Here is a 26,102-nt window from a genome sequence, read left to right as displayed (position 1 = left end):
AAATTCATATGAATGAATTCGTATGAAATGGTGGAGTTGGAATGAAAATAATGTTGTGCGAACTTGGAAATTTATATATTGTTTGAATTGTATATGTGCATTTTGTACTGGTACATATACAGATATTTTTAGAGAGTAAAAGGAAAAAATACAATAACTATTTTAAAAAGGATAGAAAGATGATAGGTACTGGTACTGAAATGTAAATAACTTATCAGACTTATAAATTTACATAAATATATAAAAATGTAAAAAGTCCATTTATCAATCCACTGATGCCCCACATTTGTTTATATTCGCCACGCTTTCATCTCAGCCCGAAAAAGGGTATCCTTGTTATCCTTGAAGGATGAGAGCGGCATGGCAAGCTAGGGAGTGCGCCACGCCCACGAACCAAAACGAAAGGTCACAACATCAGTAACCAACCGAGAATTAATGAGTTCCGCTTCCGACTCAAAGTGAGGGAACTCCAAAACAGAAGTGATTAAATGCCGCAAACGTCAACAGGTAAGCACTGAGGATAAACACAGTCGCTGCCTTAGATCCTTCGAAGGTTGGACGAAAATTGATTTAAACATAGTCATTTGTAAGTGCTATGGAAACTGTGGGTGGACCGAGCGAGGATCTATCTGAAACGGATGAAGTCGAGGATCCAGAAAGACAAAACACGTATCGTACGATACAGTTTTCAATTGCAAATATCACATTGATGTTTGTATTTATAGAACTAAATACAGATTGTTAACTTAGCTTACTATAACTATGGTATATTGCTTGAGTCCACAGAAATCTGAGAAATCGCTCTTCACTAAGTCTGGAATAGAATGCACAACGAAATAAGTAAGATAGTAAAATAACTAGGTGGTCAATAAATTCGATAAGCCTTATAAAATGGTTTTCAAATGGGCAGGATGTTAATGTAATTGTCGAGAACTATATATAATAAATAACTAGAACTATATATATAAATAAGTTAGTAAGAGTAACTTATTTTTCTTGAAATTAGTCAGATCATTGTAACGGTTGCCTCGTTTTTAGTGATACTTTGATTTCAACGATCGATGGATGTGAATGCCACCAATAGGAATAATATATCCCGTTTTCATAGAATTATCAAAACTTGAGATGCCTTAAACTGGATCGTAGCTAATCCAAAAATATTTATTTAATTGATATATAGTAAATTTGAAAATAACGAAGATCGGAAAACATAGTTCTAAAGATGCCATTACAACGATCTGACGAAATTGCTGAAAAGTGTTTTTTATTACCATTATATTTGGATTTTCATTATAAAGTAGTTTAAATCAAATTCAAATCGATATATATTTAAAAAGTTAATATCATTGACCATTAGTGAAGAGTATATTTGAATTACGTTAACAATTAATTTTTGGACTACTTTTCGTTATAACTATTTACAAGTACTAGTGTCTATGGTTAGCACTAGGAACTAAAAGCGAAGGCATTAACTAATCATACACTATATGCTTAATCTATGTCAATACACAAACATAAGTTAAGTCGAGGGTGTAAGTGTAAAGTCTTTGCACGTGTTGTCCTAGATTCCCCTTGATGAAGGCTGCTGACGTTGGCTGATGGGAAACAATTCGCGTTATCATATTTAGTCATCATTTAATAATTTACATAATAAAATAGCTCAACGGGTGTCGTGGATAATTTTATTTAACTTTCACTTCATTTGCTGATGGCTTTTTGTTTAGAATTCATTTTATATATTTTTTAAAATCTCATGAATTTACTTCAATAACAACCATGGCTAGGTAATATTATACACAGCAATGTACAATATCTTCTGCCAACGTCATCTGCCCACCGCCCAAAGGGAAACCAAGAGAAATGTGTGGGGTTGAGTTATCTGTTCTATGCAATACACTTTTTTGTTAAATTAAATCAAAGTGAGATAAGTGAAATCTAAAACTAGGGTCTCTCTTTTTGTAGATCTATAAAATACGTAATTACATCATCCAAGCTTTACCACGCATACGCCCGCGGCCACGCATCGGACCGCCAGGTCCGCCACCCCTAGGGAAAAATGGTCGCGGCCCTGGTCCGGGTCCATCAAATCCCGGTCCGGGCATCCGTTGGTAAGGCGGTCTGAAAGGGCCTGGTCCGGGTCCATTCCATCCCCGACCTCGTCCACGCCCGCGCTGCATTCCATCGGGACCGTTCATCGGTGGACCGGGGAAGCGCTGAAAGGGCGGGAAAGGTTGTCCATATGGTGGTCGCGGAGGTGGCGGTGCTCCACCTCCTCCCATTTGCATGGGATTCATTTGGTTCCAGGGCTGCTGCTGTTGATGCTGCTGATGTTGGTGATGTTGAAGCTCTTGCTGCTGATTTTGCTGCTGTTCATGGTGTTGCTGCTGATCCTCTTCATCGGGCAAAGGCGGCCCCATAAAACTGTTGTTCGCGTCCCACGGATTAAGAAAGTCTGGCGGAGTTTCCAGCAAAACTGGTCGCGATGGCGTCAATGCACCATTGGCGTCAATCTCGGCATCTCCATTATCCTCCTTGGGCTCTAAAAGATCATATGGTTTAAAAGTTATAAACATTACCCTAGGGAGATAGCTTTCAACTTACCTCTTAGTGACTCGTCAATATCGTCATCCGACATATCCATATCAATTACCATATCAGCAGGATCATAACGAGTGGCTCCATCTACACGATCCGATTCAGATGACGAGCCTGTTTTAAAGGATTAAACTCGTTTTAATTTTTAAAATATATAATTTCTTTTGCTGTACGTACTAGCATTAGATTTAAGCGGCGAACAGGTCTTGCTTTTTGCGTAGTTGTTGCCAGGAGGGGCCATGATACCTTCATCGTTGGGACTCGGGACAATGCGGTAATCCACATCACCGCTGGCAAAGTCCTGAAAGGAAGACTGTCACATATTCATAATATATTAAACTAAAACTATTAAAAATGCTGCATAAAGTAAGAATTTCAGGCAATTTTTTGTGAGAAAAATAAGATGACTATAAACGTTACCTTTTCTGCTCCGCCAGGTGATCCAGTGAGTGATATTAAATTTCTGTGATCAATGTCCACCAACTGCCTGGACTTGTCCTTGCTCAGACCCAACTTTGCGCCAAAATCGAACGCCGGGGGGAGCTGCAAGGTGCGATGGTCTACGTCCTCGGCGCCCAGCGCTGCAGGATTCGTATGTAGAAGCTCGTTATATTCGATCGGAGCTGCCGTCGAGCTAGCCTTTCTGTCAAAGTGCGGCGGCGAATGGGGAGTTGATTGATTTGCATACGAAGAAGAGCTAGCGCCACTGCTATTAAGGCTAGAGTCCAGCGGCGTCCACGACATACTCATATTCCACGTGCTGTTGAAATCATCTGCCGATCCACTGGAGGGTCCAAGCGACGGTGGCAGGGGTGGCGGTGGCATGGGTGCAGGCGTGTACTGGTCGGAAGGACCACCACTGCTTCCTCCGTTTCCGTTATCACCGTAGAGATGCGATGGTGGAGGCGGGATATATTGGTCTTGGCTGTTAGAACCAAACAGGGGCGCATCGGGCGTATATACCGCTGATCCACCAAGACCTGGTATGGAGCCGGTATCGGCACTGGAAATAGGCTCCGGTTTGTAGAAATTGGCACTCGGCACGTATGCCTCGTCGTCCGATCGCGATCCAATCACCTCAATGGCACTTCCCCTATCTTTCGAGTCCCGCTTGAAATCGTTGATGTCGAAGGGCAGCTTACCACCATCCAGATAGCTCGTGAAGCCATTAATACTACCGCCAAAAAGGTTCTGCAAAGAAAATAAATGAATAAACTTGACTGAAATCAATTATTATTTTGTTTGATATGAGTACCAGTGGTATATTATTTTCTTCGGGCAGTTGGAGATCTGCATCGCGTTCGGGTGAAGGAGCATTTACGTCCGGCGAGGGTATCGGACTGGCCAGGTTGGGTATGGTCTCGTCCAGCTTTCGCTTCACAATTTTAATGCGCGTTCCAAAGCTCTTATAGGCCTGTAAGATTTAATTATTTAGACTTCGTAATCTTGATAGCTTAATAGATTCAACTTACACTGGCTACCACTTTGACTTCTTTTCCCTGATGCTCGTAAAACTTTTTCGCCGCTTCAATACTGGCCAGCACCGCCTTTCGACTCTTAATTTCGTTCTGCAGGTTCTTATTGTAGGCATTGATGAAGGCTACACAGCGCTCCACCTCCTTCTCAATGTTTCCGGAGTGGCTCTTGTCCTTCAGTTGCTGCTTGATGACTTCGATTTCGAAGGTTGGCGGCTTCGGCAGCTTCTGCATGCTTTTGTCGGTGATCTCGGCCAGCTCGACGCACTCCCTCACCTGGGCGATCAGTGTGGCGTTCTGGAACTCGTCGCTGACATCGACCTGGGACTTTTTGGGAGGCGCTATGTTCAGCAGGCCGCTCAAGTCGCTTAGGTACTCTTCATTGTAGATCTCCCGCTGCTCCCAGATCTTGAAGATTCGCAGGATTTTATCTTTGACGCGCTCGTCGCTGGGGGAAGAAGACATTTTGAAAGGTTAATTAGTATGGCTCTAATATTGAAAAGAAGTCGAAAGTATAATAATAAAGTGGATTGAATTTGTTTGTTTTTCAATAAAAATGATAGTCGTGCCTTATGTTTCCGGCTGGGAATACCTACCGCACCATGGTGGTGGCCCTTTGGAGGGCTGTGGCCCAGCACTCCACAAACTCGTAGCGCTTGCGCTTGCTGTACTGGATGACATCGTTGGCCAGATAGAACAGGACCAGGCGGTGATCCACTCGAACTGCAGAGATAAAGGCATCATTAGCTCCTGCGGCACGGGCGAGCACTGCAAACTCACCCCTTTTGAAGACGTTCAGCCAGCATTGGATGATCTTCTTGTGGTTGGAGCGGTGCTGCAGGCACCAGTTCGACATCTGCTGGATGCCCTCCTGCGTGTCCTTTAGCGCCTCCAGTCGCGTCTCGAACAGCTCCTCGTCGAAGGTTTCCGTCATTTTGATCGATCCCACTTGGCGGCTGGATGCTCAGCGCATTACAATTGTTTACTACGTTTTTTGCCGCTGTTAATTTTCAGCGTTGTATTTCCACTTTTCTTCTTCTCGCCACACGCGCACTCAATGAATTATCGCTTACTCCACTTTTCCCGCTCGAATTTTCCTCAAACCGTTGACATTTTCAAAGTGTCGCATGGTTTCCACACGTTTTCCTGGCCGTTTTGAGCTACTGTAGCGTTTTTTTGTTGGCTTTAATAAGAGCATTCGGTAAAAAACAGAAAAATCGTGCCCACTTTACCTAGAGGTGGTAAAAAAGCTGGCGATGTTATCGGTATCTTTGATTACAACGCTGGCCGAAAACGGACTAACCGATATTAATCGTATCGAGGGCGGGTTGAGAACTTGGATGTATTTAAAAAATTATGCTTCTCAACATAAGTTATATATTATAAGCATTAAAACCTGTGTGCATTTTATTTAAATATGGTGACAGCATTAGCTTTCACTAAATGAATTTTAGTTAAGCTTGATCTAACATATATTCAACGTTAACAGAGCTCCAGCATAGAGAACAGCGCCTAATGTCGTTTTCTATTAATAGGTAATTTTGGGCTCCTAATTTGGCATAACATGTTATTAAATGTAGTTAATATTGTTCATAACTCTTATTAGTACCAGTAAGCACTGGAAATAAGCATTTAGAGTAGCAATATTTATCGAAACCCCTCTGCATACGCCCCTGAAGAAAGAGAGCGAATGCTTAACAGTGGTGAACCTATATAAGCAAGCCGCACACGCTGAAAATATCCTGTAAGGATTCGAACGCGACGCGGATGCTACAGCAGTTTGGTGTGATTTTTACCGACGCTATCGCAACTCTCGCACTTTTTGCCGGTATGGTGAACGCTTCTGTTTGCTTTAATTCATTGATAACGATTTGTGTTCAAACGCGTTGGGGATTTGTTGCACGTTGCTGTTGCTACTGTACCGAGTTGCCGGCATATGGTGTCCTGACCAGAGATGAGCAAGAAAAACAACCTTTTTTAAGAGAAATCAAACAAAAGATTGAATATAAATATAAAGGATCAATGTAAGAAGGCAAATGGTGTTTAAACACCCCAGCGAGTTTGTAGTTTGGTGTTTGTGGCTGAAATAAATGCCACATTTTCCGCTTGAGTAAGCAACAAGTGTGTCCTTTCTCGTGATTTTTCCTCAATCACGCTTACTTCACCGCCTGCGGTTGTTTGGATTTTGTGCGGCTTAATTTTATTTCGGCAGACAGGGGGCGCAACAAAAACTAATCAAAAAGTAGAGATATTATTTAGCAGGCAAGGGTAGGCGTAGAGGGAAAACACTGAATATTTGTCACGGATACCAAGGATGTGCCTACGAAATAAAAATCCAATAAAATCCTTTGTCCTTGAGCCCTGCGAAGGGAACTCAATTTTATTCGATAAATACTATTTTTGGTTAGAGTGTATGTTACATGAATTTCCAAATATTTGCCAAGAAAAGCAATACTTATGTTAGTGAGATGTATTTAAAAGGGTTCGAGCAATATGGGCGAAATATGATAGCGGAATGTTCATTTTTCCAGTTGTACATTTAATTTTCCGTAGGCCGTCCCATATTCCCCAGACGATTGCCTGCCAACTGCGAAATGAGCAAGTGTCCTGCATTTTTTTCTGCCAGCTCCTCTTCCTCGTTGCCATTAGGGCCATGTAATTATTCTGATTACTTGGCTCAGACTCACAGACAGGACACCAATCACAGCGGCAGCAGCAATAACAACGCCAAATCCCACGCTGCGCCACTGACCCAGTGCCAAGTTACGTCGGTGTCGGTGGCACTCCCAGTCCCACTCCCCAGTCCCACTTCTACATTCACGACCAGTCCGCCCGGACTTCCTTCATCCGGCTCGGTTACGGCTCTGGCCATTTGACCAGCGACGCCACACGGCCCAGGAAATGCGCCGTAGCAAATAATTACGCTTCAATTGCTGCTCTCCCTTCAAGGACTTTCGTTTTGATTGTGTCCACAGCTCAATAAAAAAATTAGATAAACTGGAACGGAATTTCGAGTGGCTTAAAGTGCTGCAAAAGGAAACAGGAGAAGGAAAGTGATAAAAATCAAATCGGAAGAATCAGCTAAAAAGGTGAGTTAACTTAGTTCAACGATTTGATTGACTGCGTAATTGGTAAAGCTTGAAAGTTTGGGAAATATGAATATTTTACAGTTTGAACACAGTTTGAATAACTAGAGTTCTCAACTCAAATATGAATTGAATTTCTGAAATACATGATTGAGAATAATGATTATCCTGCTCATTTCATGCCAATCCCTTGGGCGCCGACGTCATTTCCCTTGGCTTTAAGCGTACATTTACACAGCTTTCCTTAACTGCTTCGCTTGACACCCACAGAAACTCCACGATAATCACAATTAGCCCACACCTTTGGCGCAACGAGAAACAATAAACACTAATTAGAAGGCAATTCCGACGACAACATCGCGCATTTGAAAAGCGCCGGGCTTTCCACTCCTGCAACCTGATTTTCCGCGCCCAAGGACCTTTGTCCTTAGTCGAACACACACACTCGCTGGCGTTTGTCAATTAGTTGCTCGTTCGCAGGGCACAATCATCTGCCTTTTTCCCTTCTCACTTTTCCAATTCGAGCTCCACAGACTGCGTCGCATATACTTCCTGGAAAATTTAATTTCAGTTCTGACACAGTATCTGTTTGTTGAGTGCACCGTTCACATCGATAAGAATATGAATATGCACAATTACCCATTTTCATTTGCATATCCCAGAGCGTTTTTCCACTTCAGCTGCACTCCTCAACTTTTGATTTGTACGTCAGTCAATGTCGCAGGGCGAAAAAAACAAAGTCATACATGGTTTCTTCCCATGTGTGTCAACATTTCCGGAAAAATAGCAAGAGGAAAAATCGCTATAGGGTGAAATAAATTTCAAATGGCTGCCATCAACCTGTGTTGGCGGCGATCGACGTCATCCGAGCAGCATCCCACGCCCCGGGTGGGCAAAAATCCGAAAACGGCGTAAACAAGTGCCAGCGTCAGCACTAAATTAGTTGGATGGCTCCGGATTAGGTTAGTCACTTTGTTTTGTGGAATACCTCTTTAACAAGTGGTTCTATCCCTCGGATCATGATTACGTTGAATGGGATAGAGAGTATTAAAGTTGGGCGAAGATACTGTCTCAATACTTAAGATGGCTACAACTTGATTTTCCATTTCTGAGCTCTTGGAAGACTTGCGGGTAGTCAGCGGGCTCCACGTCGAAGCCATTGCCCTTGGAGTAGGTGCATTGCCGTAGGTGGCAGGGGCAGGGGCGCAGTTGACAAATTGAATGCATCGTTTGCCAGGGGGCCACATGATGGATGGCCACGAGCTCCTCAGCCAGGCAATTGTGTGGCCAAACGCCAGCCCACACACAATCCATGACGCGGAGGAAGGAGTCGGTCGGTAGTCACTTTGGCTGCTTTCTTTTTTCATTTGCATGCATATGTGAGAACGACAACCCGCAGAGTCGCAGGACCAACAAAAACGCAAGCATTCAGTGACAGCTTGACAAAGGACATGCAGGGCAGGGCCAGGATGTGTGGAAGGATACGCGGGGATACGCTGCCGTGGATGTCGAGAAAGCTGCCGTGGCTGGCACTTAATAAGTCAACATGGCTCTGCTCATTTATGATATATGACAATTTACTTTTCCCCTCGGATAAATTAAGTGGCAGGGAGTGGAGAAAAGGGGACAACGTAATGTATCACATGACTTATTCATCGCAAACACTTTGAGATAGGTTAAGGAAACTGAAAAAATTGTGGAGAAAAGCATATCGTATATTAAGGCATACTTGCCTTCTAGCGAGGGAAATGAATAATATAATTTAATATAGTATTTAGAATAGTATTTCATGCTCTTAAAAGTGATTATATCTAATGATTATTAGGTGTAAAAAGTGAAGTTTAATTAGCTGTACTCATGTGCAATTTTTTACTTTCAACTATTTTTACTTCTTTAACGAATTCCATGTAAAACTCATTTTTTCCAACATGCAACAAGCTAAGAGCAATATATCTCATGCCCGGTTTTTTGGTTGCTTTTGTGAGTTAATGAGCCATCTCTCATTCAACCCGCAAGTCATCAGCAGCATTGTCCTGGTAATTCATTGTCACAGCCACGCCCATTCGGTTGACGCCCCCAAGGATTCGCCACGCGGCATCGCTTGACTTGCATAATTAGCTAATTGAGCGCTCAGCGTTAATGATTCGGCATCAAGAATAGGAGGAATTGTTAACCGCATACTGGCACACAAATTGAAAATGGAAAAACCCCGAGCGACGGTTAAAAAGGCGTTAGCTAAAAAATGCTTTCACTTTCTCTAGGCTCTTCTAGGGTCCCGTCTCCGAACGCGCCATTCAGCTAATAAACGTTCTGTTGTACACTCTTGTCCCACGCGGCGTATACGCAACCTGCAACGAAAATGTCTGCTACGTGATTTGAACACCAGAATCGAGATACACGTGGCTTCGTAAAATTCCGGCTCCATACTCATTTTGATACAAAAATGTACACTTCAAGGCAGGGAATTAATTTTTTAAATTAAAAAAATTATTTTGGATTTTAGAAAGCGGTATTAAAAACAGGCTTTAATTGAATAAATATATTTTAGCAACGTTGGGCCAAAAGATTTTTGTGCAATGTATAATTTTTTGTATTTTTCATCACTTTGAGCAGTATTATTATTAGTATTATGTTAAATGATTAGTGATTTGTTTCCTGTGTAACTTCTCACTTTTTCTCCCATCACGTCTGTTGTCTGTTTGCCTTGGTTTTCCTTATTCTCGCCATTGTTGTCGCGTCGGTTTTTCGCCGCTGCTGTTGACTTTCGAGTGCGTACAATGGCTGCGTCTTGAGATCCGTGGATCCTGCTCCAGGACGATTGGCAGGACTCGTCAGGCTCGTCGTGTGTTGAGCACGTTTTATTTTAATAGCGCTCTAGTGGCGCATTTCCTCAAAATCCCTGGCCAACGATTGTTTGGAAAAGGGCTTTTGGAGCCTTGGCAATCCTCGGTACTCATCTCTTTCTCTGAAGTTGCATTAAGTGGCTGTTTTCCCGGTACTTTGGCAGAAGAAAAGTGCCAGGTGGCAACTGTTTCGAACACAAGTCTAACAAGGCAAGTTAACTTGCCTGGAAAAGCGGTTTAAAAAGTTGCTAGCAAGTTGTATTTACAAGTGACATACAACTTTATTGCATTCTATTGTAACTATTTATATAATTTTAAGTATCTTTGTGTTACAAAGATTTTTTATATTGATTTTTAGCTTCATATTTAAAACAATTTGAATTGCACCTATTGAAATTCAATGAAACCAAACCCAATTTGGCCATCAAGCATTTACATGAACCTAGTAAATCTGTTTGCATTTAAGCATATTCCAACTAAGATTCTTCTCTTCTAGCTTACATAGCCAGCTATTATTCTCTAATTTGATTATTCAACATCAAGTTCCTAAGCTTTAGCCTGTCAAGTCAACTGTTCAGAGTGTAACACATTAAGTTCATTACATTAAACACTGATTTATTGTGACCACTAGGAGTGCATGGAATACCCCTCTATCCTTTGAATTCTCCAAGTTTCCTAGTACGTGTCTTGAGCAGAATGTGGCTTAGTTGATAGAACATGAAATATGCGAAGATTCTGTTGATTTGCATACTGGGAGGCGAAGAGAAACAGACCGAACAGAATGATATGGAATGCAATTGTCAACTGCCAGGAGGGAGAGCGAATTCCTCTGGTGCTGCTGCCATGTGCTGCATTAATCATAGTTTGTGTTGGCCATCCGACCACTATTGCTGCACCTCATATTTCATGCATCAGCTGACACGTCATCGCAGCCATTGAACTTGCAAGGACATTTGCAGGACTCGCCGGAGTGGAAACTCAGTTGCGTATCGGTTTCCGAGTGCTGCCACAAACGTTTTACCTCCTCGTGCCTTTATTTTCACTCACTGGCAGCCTTGATTTGGCAGGTCGATAAGAAATCACTTCCCCCAATTAGTTTGGCTAATCTTTTCTTTTAGTTGCTCCATTTAACAAACCTCTGAATTCAGCTTGGATTTTTTTGTGTGTTTCCTTTGTTTTACTGCGTATTTTTCTATCATCCTGGGTTTATTTGTTTGCTTTTGCTGACCATAAAAGTTCAGGCACCCACTACACAGAGAGAAAAGTATATGAATATTAAAAAATATATTATAAAATGGGTGCTTCTAATTAAGGAGTTTGCAATAGACTGTTTTGTGACATAAATCTGATTTATTCTTCAAAAAAGATTGCTAACTGGTCTAGAATTTTTCCAGTGCACTCACCCACACACATACACACACCTTAAAACGGCGTGAGATAGTGTGGGTGTATCACATTTCCTTTTCCTGCGAGTGAGTGTGTGTGTGTCGATGCCAAGGTGCTGGCCAGAGAACTGCAAGGGTGGCATTTTTTACCACTCGACTCACACCCAACAATTTTGTGTGCGGGTGCTACCCGCCACGCACATCGCGGGTACTTACAAACACACAGTATACATCTGCACATGTAGACAAGACACCCCGTTGTGCCCGCACCCGAATCAATACGGTGACCTGCGTCGCGGGTGCCGATCATACTCGGCACCCATAACGGAGGGTAGAGAAGACAAACAGTCAGAAAAAGACAAATGCCTAAAAAGGGATGAGTGACAAAAACACTTGTGGGTTTACCGTTAAACACATGGGTGTTTCCAAAAATACTCGGGTGTTTCTAAAAATATTCGGGTGATAGTCTCTATCAGTCTATCTACTCTTGTAGATAGTCGAGTCACAGACAAGATGCGTAACTCCATACGTTTTACACTCCATACGTTTACACACTATTCTTTCGGCGTGGCTCTAGACTTTGTCGAATACTTTGTAAAATATGCCCTTCATCTTATTATTATATTTTATTATAATTATATATATTATATTATATTTTATTATATTATATATTATAAATATATATATATATATGTAATTTAATTATTATATATATATATATATATATATATATATATATATATATTATATTATATATTATTATATATTATATATATTATTAACGTTTTTATTATTTAAATGTAAATTATAGTAAAAATAATAGTAATAGTAATAATGCTAATAGCCGAATCTATGTACATAATGTCACAAAATTCATTTCAAAAATGAATTTATGTAAGAATATTTGTCATTAGAGTATTCAGCTAGCGACTTGTGAAAAATTAGTAAGGCAATGATTCGAAACGGGTGGCACCCGACATGAGCACGAAATTTTTCTTGGGTATTCCCTTTTACCCTTCATTTCTTATACCCGTCGCGCTTCCACCCATACAAATTTTAGGCGTACAAAAAATGACCTGCGGCCGATCGTTGACTGTGCGTCCCCTCACCCATGCGGCTCTTGCGCAGCAGGCCTCGGGTGGTTTTTTTACTCGTAACAAAAACACAACGTTGGTAAAACACCCGAATATTTTCTGTTGCCGCAAGTAGGGTGTCAAAAAAGACGGGGTGCCTAGAGACCGAGTGTTTATCGGGTGGACGTAGAGTGCCAGTGGCGGGCTGCAGTTCTCTGGTGCTGGCCATTATAATTAATCATTTTGGCGAGATACAACGCCAAGGGAACGCCTGTGGAATTTTGTTCATTTTGATGCATAATTTAACTTTATTACAAAATGTGTTGCACACACTTTTAGGTGACAACCTACATCATGGCGGCTCATTTGTCTTTTGAAGGAGGGTTGGCATTTTATCAAAGCCCTTTGTGATTTCAGCTGGCCGCCCAAAGCTGAATTTACCAGATAAGCTTCGAGAAGTGAAGAATTTTCAAACACGGAAAAAAGCTAAGGCATGTCATACTAAAGTAAAAGTTATATTATCGTTAGAAGTCGAAAGCGAGATTCATTTCGATGGAAAAACCCATTTGCCAGCACTCAAATTGCAATTAGACGGATGTCAGAAGCAAAAGTAACTCGAAATCATAGGAGTAAAATGGAAAAGTGGTCTACTTAGGCCGACATACTGCGCCTTTTATTTGTCATTAGACAACTTTTTGACATTATCCTTTTGGCCGGGCTTGTGTGCGAAAAGTTGTTCCATGCTGCAACAGAGCGCACACTCTCAAATGAGATTTGTAATTAGCCGCGACTGGCTTTCATAAAATGTGCTGTATTTTTAATGCTAATTGCTTTTTAATGCGCCGCTCGAAAGTTTTCACCAACAATTAGGCCGCAGCTCAAAGAGAAGCGCTGTCCCCAGCAGCGCGAAATGATTATTTCACGCAACAGAACGCAGGAAACTTTCTTCACATTAAATCCTTCGGGATTACTTGTAAATTATGCCCCCAATCCTTTTAAGCCCTCACTTTTATGGCGAATAATTTTGTGTTAAAATCAAAAAGGGGCCCACACGCGCTGCAGGGCATAAAAAGTGGGCAGCTTTGGCGCCTGAAATCGACAAGAAAAACGACGGAGACAATTGCTTTTGCATAACGAAAAGCCGTGAGCCGTATCCTTAAAGTGGAAAAGCCAAACCGGAGGGGAAACCTGTTTACAAATGCCACACACGAGATTACTCAGCCCAGGACGAACGTACATCCAATGATATCCTTGACATCTGGCCCAAAGCCAAATAAGGCATTCCTTTGCTGAGTCCTGTATTTGTAGTTTTCTTTGCCTTCGATCGGAAAACTATGCTCCAACGGGCTGGGGGAAAAGTTTACGGATAAATTTATGAAGGTATACCATGAATATTTCTGTTAAGCAAACATGTAGGCAAACTTACCTACGGAAGATTGACTTTTTTAGTTCTTCAATTCTTTTACTAAAATCGAAATTTGTGCACGTCATTTAGCCATTAATTTCGAATTGATTTAACGTTTGGTTTATTTCGATTGAGGGCCATAATCTATTACCATCAATTAGTTTCACAGATAAGCCATTTCAACCCTCGTTGATAATTGTATTAGGACATTATCAGTCGCTTATTACAATTCCATATTAATTTGACTATCTTAGTGATAAGATATTGGCTTACTGGAAGGGCCTCTAAACTATATACCTATATAACTTTTGCTATTTAAGAATAGCTTGTTCATGCTTAATAAATTAAAGTTCATTTTTACTGTTTAAATTATTTTATTTAAATTTCTTTTGTAGCTCTACCTTATAATGTGTAATTCCTTTAAAATTTCTAAGCACACTTTTGGCTGAAATGTACATACGTCGACAGGATTGCTTGCGGCGATTTTCAATTCCATTGATGTGTGTCTGTTGTTTGTGGCTGACAAAGGCGGTATCTGCCTTCCCCATTTGGCCCCACATCCATTTCCACTCAACGAAATGAAATTGTTTTGCCTTTTACCCGAAATTTACAATACTTATCCCCAATTTCGTTTTGCCGGCGCGTGTGTGAATTTATTTATTTGAATTTCATTTTGCGGTTGCCTTTCTCCCCTCTCACCCACTCAAAGTTATTTTAGCACTGTTTTTGGACAACTTTGCATTACAAATTTTCTTGGCTCAAAATGACGTGCGAAATGTTTTCCTCTGCCCGCTTTTCTTGGCAGCGCTTTTCAAGTGCTAAAAATTAACGTGACTTTTGGACCACTTTTATCGCCGTTCCCTTTTGTTCTTCTCACATTTTTCCGGGTCGGGCTTAAATGTTGCCGGTCCACTCGGCCATTTGCATGGAAAATCCATTCGAAGGTTGGGAAAATGAATTGCGTTTGCTATTCGCAGTTATTGTGAGCGCTTCCGCGCAGGCACAAAAAAAAAGACACTTTCCATTCAGGATTTTTGGGGACTTGTTGGGTGCGTGATATAAGGGATTTATAGGGTTTAAAAAAGGGAGAGACTGGTGAAAGCCCGAAATGAAATTAAGAACTTGATGCTTCTAGGTGGATAAAAAATATTCTTCTGAAAATGAACACAAAATAAAAGCGGGGGAGTGCGCTGCAGGCGAGTTTCTCGACTATCAGATACCTTATATGAACTTTAAAACTTGTTTGGCATATCAATATAAATTAGAAAGAATATTAGTAAATTCAAAACATTTTTTTAAAGTATGGTCGTTTGAGTGAAGGGTATCTGGTAGTCTTTTCTCTTTGATTTTGCAATAATTTAATTCGCACGAAGCCTAGCACTTTTCATATGTGGCATATTACATATTTTTCAGCGCTTATATTTGCGTTTCCCTCGTTTCGCCTTATTCGACTTTTGTGATTTATGCGCATAGTCATGGGTTTTTATCAACACTACATTTACATAATAATGTTTACCTATTTTATCCTTGTGCCCGACGGTGGGGAATGGTAATTCATTGATAAGCGACTCGTGCCTCCACTTCAGTTCGTTTTTTCCTAGAACACACATTGGCTTATTCAATATGTTTGCGATTAAGTTGGCTGCACATGGGGCAAACATCAGTGGAAGAGGAGGGAATAACCCACATTTTACAGGCATTATCATGGGCCAATGGAGCCGGTATAATGTGATCCACCATGAGCTTCACTCACCTGCTTTCCAGCTTGATAATCACGGCGATGATGACGGGGATGATGAGGATAAGGCCACGGCGGAGGATAATGAAGATGATTTGTTGGCTTGCCGCAAATTTATGGGCTCTGCGGTTGAGTCTCATAAACATCCTCAGGAGCTGCGCCGTCATCAATAAATTAACCTGGACCTTTTTTTCTCCCTATTATTCTGGGAAAGCGACTGCTAAGTGATTTTCCATGTCAGTTCAGGTCGGGTTAGGGTCATGTTGGGCAAGTTACACGGTGAAACCGAGCATTAGGTGTTGGTAACCATCGATTAATTGGCTAGACCGCTGACATTTCAATTTAAAAGCAGGTGATTTTTAGAAAGGTGAAAGAGATACATTTTGTAAATATTAAAAATAAATGCAGATTCCTTCTCTTTAAACTATATTAAACTATACTATATATACTATATATAATATTATATTATACCAGGCAAATATAGCTGATGATTCTAATTTTGTAACCCAAAGTTGTCTCTTAATATATTCGCAAAACCCAACCCGAATGTACTTAACATTCCAAGCAGCTAATCGATAGCTTCGCTTCCCATTTCCCACAGCTTAATTCAATTTGAACATAAAAAGTTTTCCTGGCTTGACCACTTTTCCCGGATTTATCCTCGCCGCCCGCTCAAGTCGTGGCCAATTTTCCAGTGGCTACTTAAAACCACAAAGGAACAAGTTGCTGCCAAGTTGGCTGCGAGATAAATTGAGTGGAAGTTTCGAATGCCAATACGGGATCGAATAAATCGAATGCAACAGGGAACTCGAACTTAACTTTACACTTGAACCCCCAAATAGTATAAAAAACACACTTTTCTCGAACTCAATTTTTCGTCGCAATTTGTTTATTGAACTGCGTGGCAGGCAGCTTGGCTGATCAATTAATTCAAGAGCACTTGGCTGAGGGAAAACAGAGGTTTTATTGGTCAAGGCTTTTCAGATGAGTTATTGAAGTCCTGTCATTTGCATGTCCGCCAGAGGATTGTGTTCGCTTTGTAGAATTAAATGGTTTCCTGGCTGGAATCCATAAATTTTGTGCTTGATGGCTTAATAGACGTGTATTTATTCGTTTGGAAATGAATTTGCGTGCTATTGTTTAGGGGCCCTGTTAAGTGGATTGAGTATTTAATCATTGGTTGGGGTTTTTTGGGATTAACTTTATTAACTGCGTGCTGGAATAATTTCCTAGAAATCAATAATATCAATACCAACGTAAATATGTGAATGAGTTTGTAAAAATATTTGTTTTATGAGTTTCTTACGAGTATGTATGCCATATAAAATTAATCAATGACAAAAAAGTCCGATTCTTAAGTTTTGCTCGGTACAAGAAGCAAAACTTTTTCCAATGACTCATTTGATTTTATTTGGCAACTCAACGGTCAATGAACTTTTCCAAACTTTTATATTTCTATGGGGTCAATTGTTTTTTGGAAATACTTGATGTTTGATTTAACTATCGATTCGTTGCTCACGGAAATTATGCAACTTTTTTTTCGGTCATCGCATTGCAAATCCTTCTGGCCACATTCTCTCTGGTTACCATCCTCGCTGTGATTTATGTTCCTCTGACTTCTCAGGCTGTGCTATCGAATGTCCTGCCATTTGTCCTCGTCCGTTGTCCTGCGTTACTGCCAACGTTCTCTCTCGGCTTAGCCATAAAAGTTTTTCCATGTTCACTGTTGTCAAGCGGCCAAAAAGAAGATGAAAATCCAGTATGGCAGACAGAAAGAGCGGAAGATGAAATGGCAATAATATTACAACTTTTAATGAGAATTTATGCTTTCTTTTTATCGTATTTTCTATGATGAATTATTGATACACTTAAGTGACTCTAATTTCCAAAAGCCAGAACAGAAACCAGAGATTGACAATGCGAAAACCGTATTAAATTTTTGGTAATTTTTTACGTTTCTTAATTCAATATGTTTGCCATTGATTACAGAAAAGGATTTTTAAATAAGTGCTCAGTTAATCAAATAGAAACGCCCACAATAACACATCCACAGTAAAAACAATGAAAGCTTTTACTTTTTTAACGGATTAAATGGACAACAATGGAATTAAGAGAAGCCTTTCAGTGCATCATCCTTTGATACCATTTCCATTTATTAAATTCATTTAGGGGCTTTCAACTTGCGGCTGCGAATTATCTCGATATAAATCCATAATACGCTGTGAAAATTGAATTAAAAGTCCCGGCCATGAAAGCAAAGTTCTGGCCCCGAGGGACCCAGTTGAAATTGAATCAGCCCCACGCTAATTGACCAGGCTAATTTGTAGCATAACAAATAACCGCATTGGGCTGCTCGCCACTAGCCGGCTAACAACATGGTCAGAATAAAGTTGGCTAATAGCGCATTAAGTTCGAGCGAGCAGGGATTCGCTGGGAACTCGGTATCCACCCGCTTCCATTTGCTTTTATGGCCTTCTTGCCGGGGAGTGAGCTGCTCATATGAAAAACCCAGGGGGTGGTGGGGCAACCACCGAAGGTCATGTGTGTGGGTGAGCGATAGCAAGCTGTTTGCCAGAGGTATCCAGGCAGAAATTGTAGACTCTGGAAATTGGTTTTGCAATGATACAGCCGCATTTTCATATTTAATATTCGGATACTGAAAAGTTCCCTACTGAAAAGTGTTAGGCTAAGTAAAAACGATAAATGAATATGGCTTGGTTTGGTTTCCTTCTTATGCATAATTTACTTAATTGAATCTGAATATTTTCCTTAGAAATCAATAAAGTTTATGCCGTACACATTTTACCAATCAAACAGAGAACAGGCTTTAATTAAGCCCCAGTTGAGTGCTTGTTAATGCCACTTAATGACACAGTAGACCAGGCTTTTCGCCACCGAGTTTCCCAGAAATTCCCATAGTCTACTTATGCGGGCTTGGCCATCGCAAAACGCACGTCCGACAACTGAGCATAATTTAATTGTCGGCGTCTTGGTAATCGAAATCAAACAGGCCTTCAACTAAATCAACGAACGCCTTTCAATTAGCACTTTCAGCGCTAATGAAGTCCTATGTGGTGAAGATTTTCAGTCGCCTAATTAGCCAAGGCCAAGAAACTCGCCCGAGTTGGTCTAATTGAAATTATTTCCCATGCGAGCCACTGTGGATATCTCGATAGAATTAATTTGGCACAACCACGCCTATCCAGCCCCCTTTTCCAGTATGTGGCCAACGGTTTATTGAATTTTCCGCCTGGGGAAGGCAGCTGCAGCTGTTGACCAGCCCTGTGGGTTGCCCGAAGTGTTGATAACTTGGGCAAAAATGTCGGTCCAAAATATAACAAAGCAGCTTAAAGAGCCTTTGTTTTTACTACGAACTTTTCCTCTGAGTGCTTGGCAGCCAAATAAAATTAAGAAGAGAAATGGGGAAAGTGTACGTATGTCTATAGCGTAAGGGACGTTTTCTAATATTAAACTAGACCTTAAATATATTTAGTAAGTGCTTATATATTGGATAATATTATATATAGGATATAGGATAATAAATTACAACTTGAAAGTTATTTAAAGCGATTAAGAAATATTCGGCTTAAATGCTTTCCGCCTTTAAATGATTTTTGATTTTACCCTCTTCTTGTTAATTTATGTTAATTGTGGACCCATTAAAAATCTGCCCCCGCCGATCTTTCATCGCTTGTAATATGCATATTAATTAGTTGTTTGACAAAGTTTTTGACGCAATTCGGCCTTGAAAGCGTTTGATGTGGCCCCGGGTGGAAAATGGTGGCTGCTTTCGAGGCTGCGAAGTGTCTGCAACAAGTTGCGGCATTCAACGACGGTTCAATGGCCCCTCAATTGGTCCTTGGCTGGATCTTTTGTGGCCAAGAAATTTCCTTGAAGTGGGTAAAAGCAGCAGCGAGTGAATCTCAATTGCCTCGTGGAAGGTGCAAAATAATTGGCCATTTAGCATTTTACAACAGCGGGATCAACAAATTTGAAATTGAATCTCTCAGCAGATGCGGCAACAAAGTGGCAAAATGGAACAATAAACATTTAGGAATGTATTTATCGTTATGTGCAGCATTCTATTCGCTTTGGCCGGCTTTTGTTGCTCTTTTATGGCCATTATCTGGGCTTTTGACTTTCCTCTTTTTGGTGCGCACCACGGTGGCCACAGGTGGAAATCCTGGCCCGGAGCATTCAGCTTATTCGGTCGTTTGACAGGGTCACTTTTTTGCTTTATGGTCACGATTTTTGGGGGACTGGAAGTTGAATGACTCTCGTCGGTTGTGTGAAGGACTCGAAAAGCGTGAATATTGGATTTACATAAACGCAAACATAAAAGAAGAATAAATAAATATGTGTCTATGGTTTGTATCCACTTTATATTAAACATACATAAATGTTGAGGCTTTTTTGTATTGCTATTACTTAGTTTTTCATTTATTACATTTAAAATTTGTGATGTTATTTAACATTTTATTAAATATATGTTTTTTACGATATAAAATATAAATTGTGGAATCCATAAATTGAAAGCTTTACGTCAACAGTACTCACTCTTACGTGCGGTTTGTGCCTCGGCTAAAATCGTAACAGAAAGCTCTATTGAGTGAAACTAGAACCAGTTTACCGTAAACGGTAAACATTGCGTAGAGTGATGTTAACGCTGCGTATGAGTAATGCGAATTGAACGGAAATACGCGTCTGATCAAACTAAACAAATATAGTAGTAGAACGATGAACAAGTTGTAGAATTAATCAGCAATACATTGGAATGGCATCTTGCGAATTTCCTGAATGAGAAATTCATCAAAATACAGCATAATTCCCCACTTAGTCGTGCCGATTTGACAAGTACTCGCCACCACATTTGTCGCCAAGTTATTTTAATGACTTTAACTTGTTCAGCTGTCAGTTTCTGTTGCATTCGTGTCGGACTTTTATTTGCGTCTCAAGCGATTTCCGTCATATACGGCTCAATTAAGCGTTTGCCTCGCTTTTCTTTGCTTTAGAAATTTGCAAGTTGCAGTTCAATGCTGGTCGCGCTTTTCGGTCACCGTTCGATGATCCCTGGCAGCGCTAAAAGGGTTTCCAAAGGCCTTACACAGTGACCCCAAAGCAAATATACTGGCCAGTTCATGTCGACTCATAAGTGTTTCACTTGCTCATTAACTCTTGCCGCTTCGTTCCGTAGGTGCAGTGCGGATCATGATTGTAAATGACTTGGTCATTGTAGTTTTACATTTCTTACGCTAAGTATGGTGCTTCTCTATTGTAAGATATCATTAAAGAGTATGTAATGGAATGTCTTTTTATTATTAAAAGAGGTTCAGATGATAGCAGGGAATGCATTTTTCTGAATTATTGCCAGTTTGAAATTGTCAAAACTTTTCCAAACACATAAACTCATGCCTGGTCGATTTTTTTGACATTTTTTAAGTATATTTCTTAAGATATCTGGCCAATTGATGTATAGACTTGGGACGCACATTATGTTTAAAGCGGCGGCTCTGTTAAGTTTTCTTTCCACTTTCCGTGTCGCACGTTGCGCATTCGATTAGCACCTCGTCTCGATTATTTACCTGATGCAGCTGCTTCGTCTTCATTGAATAATTCGTGCTGGTTGTGGAAGATTTGCATCACAAAGTCTCGCTGTATTTTGTTTTTTATCTTGCTTTTTTCATTTACTGTTTTTCTCGAACTTGATTATCTTGGCTTTAATTTGCGGCTTCCTACGAGTGGGCTTGTATGTGCTGTCGGGGCAATTGTTTGGCCATTGTGGATACAACACTTAGATAGCACTCGCCATTACAATGCAGTTTTGTTCGGCCAAAATGCGAAACGTGCCCGTTATTGACAGCGGTGAGATTTCCTATTGCGTCTGTTTGTCAACGAATGTAAATGTGAATGGAAAGAAATACATTTTAGTAATTGTTTGCGATTTTTAGAAATGGAAAGGAAGCTTGGGTAACTTGGTTCTCGCGATTCCCATACTATGCGCCATTCATTCGTATTTTTTTTTTTTATTATTTTTTTTTTTTTGCCGGGAGAACAAAGGCCTAAAATATTCAGTCGAACATGTTTATTTGATCTACCGTTTCCCGCCTTTTTCTGCCCTGAGCGCCAATCAAGCGAACAAGTTTTTTGATTTCCCTCTTTTCAGTGGAAATTTGCACAATTCTTTTGCATTTCCGACAATTGGCGCACGTTGCCTTTCAATGTGTGCTTTTTTTTTAATGGCGCTGATGTTGATGGGCATATTGATGACGGTTGCAGGGGGCTGAGGGGGTGCCACACAACCGTTTGCGATGGCCAGTTGGTGGGCTCGTGTTGGCTTGCTAAACGATGTGCAACTTACATAGATTATATTTTCATAAATTTACGCCAATTCAAAAGTGTCTGTTTGGGAAAAGGTTACCTTAAAAGGATCATCTTTAAATAAAACATTTTAGATAGGAATTTCCATGTATTAGTATGCACCTTGTACCCATAAATGAAACTTAACATTTAGCTTCAACCTCATCCTGTTTTTGCCATATTAAAAGCCCTATTTCGTTGTTGGTAATGCATGTAAGCTGATTTAAAAAAGCTTCCTTTACTCAAAAATTGTGGCCAAGTCATTCCAGACACCAGCAGCTTCATTGATCCGCTGCGGAGTTCTCACAGTAACTTTCCGGTGTGTTGTTTGATTAATTGTCGTTTGCGAAACACGAGCACATCGCCTGATTTAGTTGAAATGCCGACTATTTGCTCTCGATTTGCTCTGTTTTACTTAGCGACAATTGTTTCGATTTTGGGGCTTTCTTTATCCGCTCGAATTTGGCCTTTTGTCTGGCGGAGGGCAATGTCACAGTCAGCTTCAGCCACATGTGGTGTCTGTTTTTTCTTAGCCATTATGTAGACCACCAAGAGCAAACAGATATGGGTGTATGTACACATCACATGTGACGGACGGGCCACAAACCTAGCAACCGAGTGGTGACGAGGTGTTTTCCTCGGTTTTTATTTTTCGGCATTTTACAGAATGCAAATAGGGCAACAAAAGTTTAGCAAATCGCCACCTTCTATTGCCAAATGGCCTGTGACTAATCGCCCCGATTGCTGTGAGGTCGCTAATTGGTAGTTTCAACTGATATCCCAGAGTGGCTATGAACACATCCCCGCCATATGTTGGGGCTGCTAAGTATCGGTATCTGATTGTTGGGCTATCTGCCGGATCGGCGTATCTGTGTATCCGTGCAAACAAACACAATTCCAACTAATCAAATCACGCGAGCGTTTCGGGTCTGTCGAGTTGCGATTGCGGTTTCGGTTTAGAAAGATACTTTTTGGGGCCTCTTGCAATCATTGCAAGTTTCCGTTGGCTTTGCTTTCGGTGGTTTCTTGACCCAAAATAAAATATGTCGACACTGCAGAGATCGCAAAGGTTAAGAGCTCGAGGAAATCTTGAACGAGAACACATTTTTGGGCACAATGAAGCGTCAATACTCTGCGCTCGATTTATTTTTGGAAGAGCAGAATATTGTGAATTAAAAAGCCAATAGTTGAATCACCAAGTAAATATAAACAAGTTCGAGTATTCTGACATGATTTACTTTTCTTTTGAAACTAGCGGCCCATTAAATAGTCCTATAAATCGAAATTAGCAAATGTAAGTATGCAATTTATTGGTTCTGGTCGGAAATGCATACTGCATAAGCTCTTATATCTGAATTGTACTGCTTTTTTAGGCGCTGTTACTCTTTTTGCGTTAAGTTTTACAGCCTGTAATTATATATATCCCCAGATCCCGAGATTATACTAGTGCGTTGATCTTTTAATTTTCCCCAATCCCGTGACTCCATTAATAGTGTCATCTAAAGTCTCGCAGACGTAATACCCTAATACCCTCCGCGGATCCCAGGGGAATGCAAAGCAGAAAGCGCAGCGCGAGAATTAGTTTCAGTTAGCACCGCCGAGCTCGGCGAACTAGTCGAGCAGGGGCGCAGGGGGCGGGCATCCAAAGGGGGGAGGGGGATGTGCAGTGGAGCAGGGAAGGGGGAAATGGGCAATGGGAAGTGCGGAGGGGGGGCGACGGAAGGTGTGAAGGCAAACAGCAGACGGCAAACAGAAAACAGAAAAACTGAAAACTGGATGCACTCCCGAATGCGAATACCTATCGGATGCACTCGCTCTTGGTAATGGACTTTGCACCCGTTAGCTGCCAAAAAGAGAGGAGATTAAAGGGAGCGGGGTAAGCCAAAAAAACAAACCAAAAGAACACTTTACAACGTGGGATCCCAGTGCTCCAGCTGCAGCTCCACTGCTGCGCGTCTCCCTCTGCCAACCGAAGCAGCGCCTTCTAGTGCTGGCCCAGTTTAAGATTTCCAAACATCTTCATCGCTAGCAAATATTTCTTAATATTGCTATGCCCATAAATGATGTAAACAATGAAAATGTTCTTTCTTTTGATGTTCTACGAATATGATAACGCTTAATACATTGATTTTTCAAACTTACCAATACATTTGTGGATTAATTTAATTTCTTGGTTACCATTTACTGGACTTATAAATTTAGCAAAGTTGCATTTGTTTAGTAATAAGTACATAATAAGCGAATTTAGTTTTTCTTATAACCAATTTCTTTACAAATTAAGATTTAAATGCAGAAATTCACATTCAAACAAAACCTAAATTCCCGCTAGCATTCGTACTAAAATAGCTAAAAGGGCGATAATTCGGCTCAGTCGCCATCTCTGCTCAGTCGGCGCCAACGCCGGCTGCGCTGCTCCACGATCGCTGGTGGAGCAGCTTTAGCCTTCCGTTCAGTTCGCGCTCACCGCTCGTCGCGCTCAGTGCTCAGCTGACAGTAGTCGGATCGCCGGTCGCGAAGGATTCTGATTCTGATTCTCGCCGAAAGTGAAGGCAGTGCCAAGGCGAAAAGAAATAGGTGCACAGCAGCCTGGATGCGGATTATATTATTATATTTTTGGGATCGAGATAATAATGATGATCGTGAACCGATCGGGCTGAACGTGTTGTGCGCGTGTGTTTCGCTTTTTACGCCTTTTTTTCAACTGCGGCGAGGAATCGAATGCGATTGCGGTTCGGAAATCGAGGGAAATTTTTAGAACCCCCAGAAGTTCCGTTCCCCCTTTCAAATAACAGTGAAGTGTATTGTTAAACAAAAGAAAGAGCAGAAGCGAAAAGCAGCAGCAGAAGCAGTGAGCAAAGCAAAGCGAAAGAGCTGAGCAAAGGAGGCAGAATTTACCAATCCAGAGTCTGATTTACAGCTGCGCGTTGGTGTGCGAAACCACAAAGAAGGTCCATTCGCAAAAAGGCCTACTTATCCCAACTTCTATGTGTATGAGCCCCAGAGAATTGTTTCACAATTTTACAATCGTGCTTTCTAATGACAACGGTCGCACTGAAATCGGGCAACAAATTATTTTCCGCCGTCTCAGTTCCATACATCTTCTAATTTATTAAAAGCAGTGACAGTGTTTTTTCTCCATTTTCTGCCTGCCCGGTTCGTTGGGAAAAAAACTGGGCGAGAAACAAAGGGAAAGGAAACCGAAATACACAAAACACAAAAAGTATAAAATACAAATTCAACACGCGAATGTTTCATCGAAAGTCGAAGAGAGTTGAGTGAATTAGTGAAATATATATATACACGCGCATAAAATCTACACACACATGCGCGTTTTTGTGATATATTAAACAACGCTCGCATAACGGCAAATTTATTTCAATTGCCAAGTCGGTGGAAAAAGGCTAGAAAATAAATAAGCTAACAAATTGAGGAATATCATAGTACACCCTATAAATTTTGGATTAATTGGGAAACCCCTCAAAGGCGGATAAATACTGTAAGTTCTGTGGAAAAGGCGGGAAATTCATTGAGAAAAACTTGTTGATGATCTTTTTATGTAGTTCGCTGTTATTTAGTTTTTTCACTTGGATAAATACGTTGAGTTTTTCAGAGTGTTAACTTTCTTAACTCGACTCACACCTTTTACCTTGCCCATTTCTTTTTGGGTACTCTTAAACTTGCTCTAGTTTCTTTCACGTTGCGATCCCTCTTTTAATTGCATTTTATGCTTACTTGGGCATTTCACTTGTGCCATGAAGTGCCCGCTCGAGACTGTCAAAAAATGAAAATAAATACAAGAAAAGTAAGTGAAATAAAATAAAGCACGAAGCGATTTTGCAAGCTCGTTAGCCGGTTAACGGTCGAGGTAGAGAGTTACCATGTTATATGGTCATGAGATAAGACACTTCAGACAGCACTTCATGTTTATGGCGTGCCTTCTTCCTCTTCTCCCGCTTCCGCCCCTTTTCGACCACGCCTCCACCCCCTTCTGGGCAGCCAGTTGCCCACCTGGGCCGAATATCTCAACGTTCGGCGAATGACAACCACTGCCTACCTGTCAGATCAACTAGGTTAATTAAAGATCTGTTCCGCCCTTTTCTATCTATCTGAAGTAAGTGTGGTCCGAAATTACAGACTTACCTGGC

At 40.9% G+C, this 26,102-nt stretch overlaps 2 protein-coding genes across 5 annotated transcripts in view; one reads left to right on the top strand and one right to left on the bottom strand.

The window, feature by feature from the left end:
* Positions 1-187: 187 nt before the first annotated feature.
* Positions 188-5,354, bottom strand: LOC6732683 (regulation of nuclear pre-mRNA domain-containing protein 2). Of its 3 annotated transcripts, XM_016180337.2 has the most exons (9): positions 4,851-5,354; positions 4,667-4,793; positions 4,068-4,518; positions 3,851-4,009; positions 3,016-3,786; positions 2,773-2,896; positions 2,602-2,709; positions 2,000-2,539; positions 188-814 (listed from the first exon to the last, which is right to left on the bottom strand). In XM_016180337.2, the coding sequence occupies exons 1-9, from the start codon at positions 5,002-5,004 to the stop codon at positions 747-749; spliced, it is 2,502 nt and encodes an 833-aa protein (XP_016025415.1). In that variant the 5' UTR covers positions 5,005-5,354; the 3' UTR covers positions 188-746. The 3 variants fall into 3 exon arrangements, with proteins under 3 accessions (XP_016025415.1, XP_016025414.1, XP_039149170.1); XM_016180336.3 differs by lacking the exon at positions 188-814 and having other exon boundaries at positions 1,308-2,539; positions 2,773-2,908; positions 4,851-5,353; XM_039293236.2 differs by lacking the exon at positions 188-814 and having other exon boundaries at positions 1,308-2,539; positions 4,851-5,353.
* A 441-nt stretch (positions 5,355-5,795) lies between these two features.
* LOC6732682 (dual 3',5'-cyclic-AMP and -GMP phosphodiesterase 11) overlaps positions 5,796-26,102 on the top strand; it is a 58,388-nt gene continuing 38,081 nt past the window's right edge. The window contains exons 1-2 of one of the 2 annotated variants that reach the window (XM_016178131.3): positions 5,796-5,898; positions 7,046-7,159. The gene's annotated coding sequence lies outside the window, so the exon portion shown is untranslated. Of the gene's footprint in view, positions 5,899-7,045; positions 7,160-24,381; positions 25,454-26,102 lie in introns of those variants that run through there. The other variant, XM_016178137.3, reaches the window with a different exon arrangement.

The sequence above is a fragment of the Drosophila simulans genome, chromosome 2L, assembly GCF_016746395.2.
Source record: "Drosophila simulans strain w501 chromosome 2L, Prin_Dsim_3.1, whole genome shotgun sequence".
NCBI classification, from domain to species: Eukaryota; Metazoa; Arthropoda; class Insecta; order Diptera; family Drosophilidae; genus Drosophila; species Drosophila simulans.
This window is presented reverse-complemented; position numbering and strand designations above follow the sequence as displayed.